This window comes from Puntigrus tetrazona, chromosome 13, assembly GCF_018831695.1.
Source record: "Puntigrus tetrazona isolate hp1 chromosome 13, ASM1883169v1, whole genome shotgun sequence".
NCBI classification, from domain to species: Eukaryota; Metazoa; Chordata; class Actinopteri; order Cypriniformes; family Cyprinidae; genus Puntigrus; species Puntigrus tetrazona.
The window spans coordinates 21,548,221-21,558,220 of NC_056711.1; the positions used below are offsets into that span (position 1 = coordinate 21,548,221).

At 38.5% G+C, this 10,000-nt stretch overlaps 1 protein-coding gene across 1 annotated transcript in view; it reads left to right on the forward strand.

Annotated features, from left to right (window-relative positions):
* Positions 1-10,000, forward strand: part of LOC122356256 (cilia- and flagella-associated protein 46-like) — a 64,696-nt gene that overhangs the window by 12,217 nt on the left and 42,479 nt on the right. Inside the window, 8 exon segments of the mRNA XM_043254788.1 lie at positions 766-865; positions 944-1,033; positions 2,202-2,392; positions 3,483-3,702; positions 4,660-4,780; positions 6,057-6,177; positions 6,904-7,019; positions 8,228-8,331. Coding sequence (XP_043110723.1) covers positions 766-865; positions 944-1,033; positions 2,202-2,392; positions 3,483-3,702; positions 4,660-4,780; positions 6,057-6,177; positions 6,904-7,019; positions 8,228-8,331 — 1,063 coding nt within the window.

Here is a 10,000-nt window from a genome sequence, read left to right on the forward strand (position 1 = left end):
TTATTGAAAATGCATTTCATAGCCCAAATAATGTCATTAATATTTTGATTCTGCAAAACAAAAGGACTGAGTGTTTTAAATGCAGATCATTTTTACATAGTTTTTTTTTTTTTAAATCCAAAATTCAGCAAAATTGTGAAATATTATTACAATGTAAAACAGCCGTTTTCTCTGTGAATGTGTTAAAGTGTCATTTATTTCAGTGATTTTCAGCGTCATTACTCCAGTCTTCAGAGATCATAATGCTGATTTACTGCTCAAAACACAGTTCTGATTCGTGCTGCACAATATTTTTGCAGAAAGCGTCATAATAGAAATATTAGACATTTAATATATCCTTTTACTTGAATTGAATGCACCCCTGATGAATAAAACTAATTTTCTTTAGAAACATGACGTGAAACTAGCAGAGCCAGAACTCCCAAGAGCCACCGTTTTGATTTTATGGTTTCGCTATAAACAAAAAAAAGTGAGAAAACCAGCCGTTGCTCTCAGTGCAGGGGCAAGCCTCAAGAAAAGCGATGCTCTATCGCTCTATAAGTTGAGAAACGTTCTCAGCATCACTCTCTGATGTCCACTGAGATGTTCAGAGGAGCAGCACGAATCCAATTCGCTCCAGAATGACTTCAAACGGATCGATTTTCCCCACACTATTCCTCTTCATCATAGTACGCACCTCAGCTCGTGATAAACCTATGACCTTCTGCAGCCGGCAGGATGTGCTTGAAAATATCTGTGTAATCAGCTCAGGCCTCGTGGTTTCAGGGTTGAGTTCCTGCTGGATCTGGCGCTCCTCTCTCTGCAGTTAAAGCATCACCAAACAGCGTCCGACTGTCTGGAGGAGCTCCGAGCCACGGATGTCACCGTGAGACGCCGCACAAAGCTCATCTGTCTTTGCACGCCGTCTTGTTTTCGTAAGTCTGCTGTTGTTGTTTCGCTGAAGGTCGGCCAGAGCGTGATGGCGGAGTGCGTCCGGCGCGAGCTGGAGCTGAACGAACACGGGATGGAGAATTACTCCAGATCCGGCGTGGAGGTACCGAGCAAACATTCGCATCCGCAAGACCTCGGCGCTTTATAGTTGCGCTCTGTTTACTTTCAGGCTTCGGGAACGCATCGGGAAGTTGTGGTTTGAACAGGGTATTAATATTGATCCGTGAGGCATATAAACAAGCTGACAGTAATCAAGGCTTTGGGAGAGATGTGGGATTTTCCTGCTCCCCTTCGGCTCCTGCGCTTCATTCGTTTCTATAGCATTTATTTTGCATTTGAGTTGTGTAGCACCTTTAAAACTTGCGTCGCATACGCTGCGTTACATATAGCAAAACATTAGTACATATAGTAAACCGTTTACATGTGTGCAAAAAAAGAAACTTCAGCTTAATTCAGTATATAGTTAATATCTTGCACAGCTGCGCTTCGCAATCAAATGAAGCATGTTTTATATGTGTTTATATCAGAAAACAAGCAAGAAAAATATAACAGTTTCTATATGAAAATGTTATTTAAATATTATTTATTAATAATATACAAATTATATTTTAATAGTATTATATTGTGATTTAAAAAAATTATATCAGTTTTTATTTTAATTACATTTTAAGTTTCATTAGTTCAGTTGTTTGCTTTTATATATTTTTTGGCTTTTTAGAATCATATTGAAATAATTTAAGTACTTAGTTGACATGGCAACATTTGTATTATATTCTTCTTTTTTCTAATACCAAAGACACGGTGTATTCAAGCACTATTTCTCAAATTAAATCGCTAAATTGAAATGGCTATTTTAGCAGTTCTTAACTAAAACAAAGCATTTTAGTACTTGAAATAAAATAAATAAAATTTCCTTAAAATGTATTTCAATTTATTTCAGCTAGCTGACAAGGCAACATTTAATTTTATTTATGTTATTTTATTTTAACTTGATTTACTAAAATAACTAACACTAAAAAAACTGTGCAGACATTAATAAAATGATGAAAATGTTTAAATAAAAATTGAAAAGAAAAAGGAAAATATATCAGCAAAAAAAAAAAACTATAATATTATCTTAGCGATAGTAAAAAGTTTTCATAAATTTCTAATTAGAAGTTCGCTGATAAACCTAAAGCATTTAAGTGACAAAACATGCTGACGCTTTCAGATCAGATCTGCTTCATATGCATGTCTATTAAGATATCATGAAGCCTGTCTTGTTCTTTCAGCTGCGGTTGAGTGTAATCTCTCGACTGGAAGCGCTGCTGCAGACGGCTCTGGAGGAAGCGGACTCTCGGGCGACTCAGGCGGTGTGTGTGTGTCTGTGGAACGCGTGTCTGCCTCTTCTCCAACACAACCTTCGGAAGAGAGTCCGGAAAGCCCTGCTGAGCCTCGCCGGAGCGCTGGAGCGCACACACAGGTCTGAAACACAGCGCTCCGTTGCTGCTGCGGACGGCAGGGTCATTAGACGAATGAGAAGAGAAAGGAAATGCATGTTTATTTCGTGCGCGGAGACGTAGAACATCTTCACGCGATGAAAGCGGACAGTGACCAGAGGCTCTAAACAAGACAAAAATCATCTTAAAATATCCTAAAATTAGTCCCATATGCTGTACTCTACATCTTCTGGAGTCATGCGATGGCTGTGTCCGGGGTTATCATTGTTAACTAAAAACCATTAGATCAGTGGTTCCCAACCTTTTCTTGTTTGAGGCACCCTTGGAAAGCCTTTCAAAAGTTCCCGGCACCCTTATAAGGAAATAGATATTTAAAATCTCTGTAGCTTTTTTATTATTATTTATTTATTTGTTTCATTTCGAGAGTTTGCATGCAACAACACCTTATACCTAGTCCTAGATGATATGAGAATACTGTTTACACTGATTCTGCCTTAATAAAAAAATTAAATTTGAAATTTTGGCGCACCCCTCAAAAGATCTCACGGCACCCCTTAGTGCATGGCACACAGGTTGGGAACCACTGCATTAGATCATTCCTTGAATTAAAATAAATGTTTAAGTCAATCTAAACATTTTATTTCAGCTAGTTCAGCTAACTTGATTTGCAAAATAATGTAAAAATAAATAAATAAAAAAAAAAAAAAAAAAAAATATATATATATATATATATATATATATATATATATATATATATATATGTATGTATAAATGTATTTTTAAAAAAAAAAATAATGATAAAAATATATATATTAAAAAAAAAAAAAATATATATATATATATATATATATATATATATATATATATATATATATATATATATATATATATATATAAAAACTTTCTATAAACCTTCTACTAAAGGGCTATCTTTGTGTTGCGTGTGAGTTTTGTGCTTCTGTCAAAACATTTCTATATTCCTATATTATTTTAGCATTATTTAGCACAGAAGACCATTTCCTCAACTGAATAATTTATTTTTTTTTATTGTAAATGTGCCTCTTTGTCTCACGATTGCGTGATTATAAAAAGTGCAATTCTGCCTTTTTTCAGTTTGCTGCTGGACGTGTTGAGTCGGGCTCACGCCGAACTGGCCGCTATAGACGAGGAGGATGAGAAGCTGGATTCCGCCGTGAAGCATCTCCAGAAAGCGTCCGAGCTGGATCCCGACTCCGAGCAGCTGTCCTCCTCCTTGCGCCTCCTCCGGCTGCGCTCCTCTGTCCACGGCGCTCCCGAGCGAGCGGAGGAGAGCGCCGCTAAACTCATCCAGCAGGTGCCTCCTACACGCCGCTCCGTTCAGAGCTTCTCCAAAGAGCCCTTCTTAAACGTGAAAATGCGACGCGAGACGCCCGAAAAACAAGCGAGACGCACAGCGGCCAAAGCTGCCCGTCCGATGCAGACTAAAAATAAAACTTCACAGTGAATGCGTCCTGAAACAAAACCTCGTTAGTTTCGCGCCGCTTTGCATTCTGGGAAATGGCTTTGATGCGTGTTACGCAAGCCAAAACTGGAGATGCACAAGCGTTGGAAAGTCTGAGGGCAGTAAGAGTATCAGTAATATATTAATAATCTTATTCAGCGAGGATGCATTAAAGGAACGCTTCACCTAAAAGCAGCTTGTGCTAAAAATGTGCTCGGCCTCGGGCCACCCGAGATTAAGATGAGTTTGTGTTTTCATCAGATTTGGAGAAGTGTGTCCCTGCATCAGTATCTAAGCGATGGATGTGAATGGGTGCCGTCTAAAATACGAGGCCTCTGCAGATTTCTCTTCTGATTCAGACTTAAAGACAGAGTTATTATGGACTCATGTTTCAGCTAAAAACATCTTAACGCTGGATTGTCTTCTCCAGACATTCTGACGGCACCCATTCACTGCAGAGCACCGAATCAGTTTCCACAAAAATACCATGCGACGCAACATTGATATGTTTGATTTTGACAACATTGATTTTGACGCTGAAGACCGGAGTAATGATGCAGAAAACCACAGAAATAAATTACACTTTAACACACATTCACAGAGAAAACAGCAGATTTTAAACGCTTATAATATTTATGATTTTTAGCAGTATTTTTGGTCAAAGCACTGCAGCCTAGCTGAGCAGAAGAAACCTAAAACCTAACTTTAGCCACCCCGAACTTTTAAATGCTGCTGGTGGAGTCCTCACCATTGATGTCCAGCTCTTTATTATCAGTATCGGTGTATTGATTAGTGGTGTGATCTCTACAGGCCAAAGAGGGAGGCGGCCGCGAGGCTCTGAGAAAGCGACGTCCTCTGCTGGTCACCGCTGGAGTCGCTCTGGCTCCCGATGCTTTCCTGAGCGTCCTGGAGGCTGACGGTCAAGTCAAAGGTCTGTGCGGATGCTAGGCTAATGCTAGTCTTGATTAGTAACGCAATTAGAGCTTGCCAGTTCAGTTTTCTGTCTGTAATTGTGGATTTCGCTCCCAGTGTGACAGATTCCCGCGTCTCTCCCACTATCCGGCCTGTTATGCTCCTAATCAGACCGACTGAAGCGTTTGATCTGTGCACCAGGACTTCACTCATACGTATCTGCCCTGCTACGTGCATGCTAGAAATCATTCGTTTTTTGCAAACATTATACTTTAGATATTTGGGCTTACTTCCCGTATCTCTCATAGGATGATTTGCATCCAGTTGGCTTTCTATCTTAAGTGTGTTTGCTGCTTCTCTCTAAATTTGACCCATTAAAGTGATTAATAGCAGAGTTTGCTTCATAACACGACTCTGCTGCTGCTGTGCTCAGGTCTTTTTTTTTTTAGGAAATATAAATCTGGTGTTTTTAATCTTGTATGAGCTGTTCAATGTTGCATGATTGCAGCTGGGAGGAATAATACAGCGTATCATGCTATAAAAAGGAAAAAAGAGATTTTAGAAGTAGATATATATAACCGTTCAGAGGTTTTATTCATCAAGGATGCGTTAAAACGATCAAAAGTGACATTTTTAATGTTACAAAAGATTTCTGTTTCAAATGAATGCTAATCTTTTAAACTTTCTGATCGTCTTTGAATCCTGAAAAACAAAATGTAACTCAGTTTGCGCAAAAATATTGAGCAGCGCAACACAGATAATAATCAGAAATGTTTCTCGAGCATTACATCGGAGTAATGATGCTGAAAATCACAGAAATAAAATACACTTTGACACGTACTCGCAGAGAAAACTGTGGTTTTAAACTGTAATAATATTTCAGCATTTTTATGTATTTTTTTTTACAAATAAGCACAGCCCTGGTGAGCAGAAGAGACTTTTAAAAACTAGTGTGCAGCAGAGAATGGTAAGAAAACAGAGCACGAAGCAGCAGGAAAACGCAGCTAAAATAACTATATCATGGTGATGGAATTGTTTTTGTTGTTGTATGAAGTCTGTGAAACAAGCTCACGCCGCCCACTCGGGATGAAGACGATGTTTGTCCTCAGATCTTCTTCATCATCACACTGATATGATGTTGCTCTCAGCTGCTCCTGGAGCTCATGCTGACCTTAATATTAGTTACACGATTCCGTCGATCTGAACTCCACCAGAGGCGTCAGGCCTGAGGGTATTTCGTAAGTTCTCAGGACTGACTTGATTGTGTTGTATGTATTGTGTTCGTGTTTCTGCAGACGATGGAGCTGGAGATCGTCTGGAGCTGCTCGCCGCTAAAGCCCAGCATCACAGCAGCCGTGTGCAGAAGGTCAGAGGTCATTTGGATGGGCTTGACCAGAGCTCGGATGACAAAGAAAGGTGTGTTTTTACACAAACGAGTCTCTGAAAAGTGCTCACCAAGACCGCATTTATTTGATTAAGAGTAAAATACAGTAAAAAAAATACAGTAAAAATTGTGAATCGTTACAATTTAAAACGGCTGTTTTCTGTGTGAATATGTGCATCGTTACGCCAGTCTTCAGCGTCACGTGATCTTCAGAAATCATAATAATATACTGATTTACTGCTGAAGAGAAAATTCTGATTATTATCAATGTTGAAAACGGTTGTGCTGCACAATATTTTTGTGGAAACCGTGATACAGCGTATACTTGAAATATAAATATGTTGCCCCTTTTGCTCAATTCAAGGAGCCTTGCATCACATGAAGTATTAATTATTTTTTATTCTACTTAGACTTTATTAGTCTCCACAGGAATATTGTGCAGCGCAATGAAACTTTTTTCATTCAATTTTACATCGGCGCAAGTCTCACTTCTAAAAGTTCTCACTCCCAAAAGCCATGTGTACTGCATGTGTTCATTAAAAGAGAGCAGGCTATGAATTCCTCCATCAGCTTCACCCTGGAGCTCATCACGGTACGTTTCTCAAGGCCAGGAACATACAGGCCCACCAGGACTTCATTACGATGGGAAAAAAAGCGTATTTTTTCTATTTTCTTCCACGAGGAAGGAACACGCGAATGAAAGCAGGCATGGGCCGAAGGTTGAAACGAGCTCTCTGTGATGTTTGTGTCTTTGTCAGGGTGAAATTATGGGCTTCTCTGGCCAAGACTGCCCGGAAACAGGAGGTGTTCGACGTGTGTCGGGCGGCCTGCCGCTTCTGTCTGCTTTATGATGACGGACGATGGAAAACCACGAGTGAGTGAGTCCCGCGAGAGCCAGGAATAATGAAATGATGTGTGTGCTGCAAAAAGTCACGTATTTCAAAACATGTTTACAGCCGGCGCGTGTAATGTTAAAATCATTTCAGGTTTCCAAATGTAATGTTGAGACGCACCGCGGGGACCGTAAGTCGCTGCTTGCTAGATTTCCCTGAAGACTGAAACTCCGAGCGTCTCGGTCTCACTATCAAATCACTAACACGCTCCAGAAAATTAACTGTGACTTTAAGGCAGAACAAAAATACAAATGAGCAGTTCTTGGAAAAATAATTATGAAATATAAATTCAAAATATTTATTTTTCATGCAATGCCAAGTTTGCATCTTGCCTTTCTTTTTTGGTTGTTTGTTTGTTTGACATGTATTTAAAACTGTGAACGTTTCATTTCACAATTCTGACTAAATGCAGAACATTGTGAGTTCATATTTTAAAATTCAACAATTCTGAAATTATATCTATTTTTATTGGCTCACAATTTAAATATTTTTTAAAGAAAATAAGTCTGAAAATAAGAAAATAAGAAAATAAGTATTTTGTAAGATAGTCGCATTTACCTTTTTATTTTTTTATTGTATTTTTTTTTGTATTTATATTTTTTTAAGTAACACACTGAATTAAACTGACATTTTGGAGTTAAATATCATTATCATTATTAATTGTAAAAATTAAAAAAATTAAATATCATTATCATTATTTTTTTTCTTTTAGAAAATATACTCCAATAATCTTAATTGACAACCTCAATAAAAATCCTTTTAAATAATATTTAGAATTTTTTTTTAATTATTTTAGTGCGAACTAGCTCCGGATTCTGTAAAACTTGCCTGCATTTTTCCAGCTTTTTTTATTGATTATGCATAAAGATTCCTTTAGCCTTTCAGTTCAAGCTGTTCTTCGAAATCTTAAGAATCCGTGAGCGACGCCAGAGCTGAAAAATACAGATGATGAAGTCAATAGACAAATAAACTGTTATATACGTAAATGACTCCAGCTGCATCCACATCATGTCAGATGGTCATTTTTACGCGATCATAATCACCATATGTAAATATTTTTTTCTGAATTAGGGATGTTTCTTGATGCAACAAACTAGTATCGATCCTCATTGGTGGTTATTACGATTATTGATTATGCAGCATTTTGCACGCTGTTGATGTAGATATCTGCCGGTTTGTGATCCCCCAGGCTCCACGGGTTGTGATCGTCCAGATCAGAAGAAGCAGACTGACCCGAGCACACAGAGAGATCTGCTGCGTCTGCTGGCCGAGGTCCACTTCCTCCACGCTGAGGTAACTTCCCCTCAGAAATACACCGTGTGCTTCACGCGGGATGTTTTCCTCCAAACTAGAAAAAACAACAAACCTCACTGCAATGAGTCTGAATGTGAAAACGGCGCTCTATTGAGGTTATTAGGATAAAAAATCTGCAATCTGAATATTAGAGGCTGTCCAAATGAAGATCAGCAATGCATATTCCTAATCAAAAATGATGTTTTAAAATATTTAAGGTAGGACATGTGCAAAATGCCTTTTAGCACGAAAGAAAGGTTTATAATGAGAGTAAGTTTTGAGCCGAATAAAGACAAAGTTAGTTAAGGCAGACTGTACAGTTAAATATACTGGAACAAATTTGGTTTAAATTCAGCATTTATGGAAATTTTCACCAAAAAAAGTTGCTAGTAAATCTTTCTAATAACGAGAAAGGAGGTACAAGTAACACGTTGAATTAAAAACTACATTTTAAAGTAGAAAAACTTCCAAAACATGCTTACATTTACGCATATGGGGCACTCATTTTTTGTACATTTCCAGAACATTAGACTCAAAATCCTTTTTCATGTTAGAAAACAGTAAGGGTTTTCCAGATGGGATTTTAGATTTCTCTTTTCATTACAAATACTGTCAAACCTCTCAATAAAAGCAATATAAACCTAACCAACCACATGTTCATGAGCTGCTGAAGTGAGAAAAGCTATAGACTGCTGTTATATGCTTAAATGCAATAAAATACAAACACATTTACCTGCTTTTTTTACACAAGTCTGAAAGAAGACGGGCGGCAGTCTTAAAAAAACTAGTGCATTAAAAGCATGGTTTCAGGTTTGGAGAAAGAGCAGACTTTTCGAGTGAAAATGCTCCTTTAAATGTTTTCGGGAGAATCAAGGCAATGAAGACGTCCCTCTCAATAAAGAGATGTTTCTTCAACGACCTCCAGGATCTTCCGTGTAATGATGTCTTCGGAGACGCGCGGGCTTTGAACCGCGGAGACGAAGCATCGGGAAGCGATGACCTTGACAAAAGCAGAGTCTGTCGGAGCAGCTGCTCTTTGATAGAGCGCCGCTTTGTTCTCGGCGGATGTTGCTTCTCTTTTTGGAGGGTTGGTTTTTTTAAAAGACGTGAAGAGAAAGGTTTCCCTCCCGGACCTGGGCCTCTTTGATCCTCAGTCATCGTGCGTTACTGTATGAGCCGTTCAATCCCATCAGCCCCTTCCGCTCAGACCACACTGACACTTAGTTCATTAACCCTTCGTCGTATCGGATGCATGCGTTTCTGAAGCTCTAAATGATCAAACGTTGCTGTTAAAGCTGTCTCTGAGGGTTTGATCCGGTGAAAGCTCTTTCAGTGTAACTCTGGACTGATTCTGATCAAGTGAAGCTCATATCTCCAGATCAACTCTTACCGTCTTTACTTGATTTTCTAGAAGAATCTGATCTTCAGGATCTTTTGAGGAGCTTCACTTTCACTCTTCCTCCGAAACATCTCACATCTTCTGAGGAGACTTCAGCTCTCCATCATTATATTGATTTACAAGCAGCAGAATCTCATTATATTAATAGCATCTTCTGCAACCAATTACTTTTTCTCAGTTTGAGTCTCTGAATGAAAGAGTGTGTGTTTTTCCTCCATCATATCAGACTGCATGTTCTATAAAACACACGCATGCCGTTGTTAAAGTCTT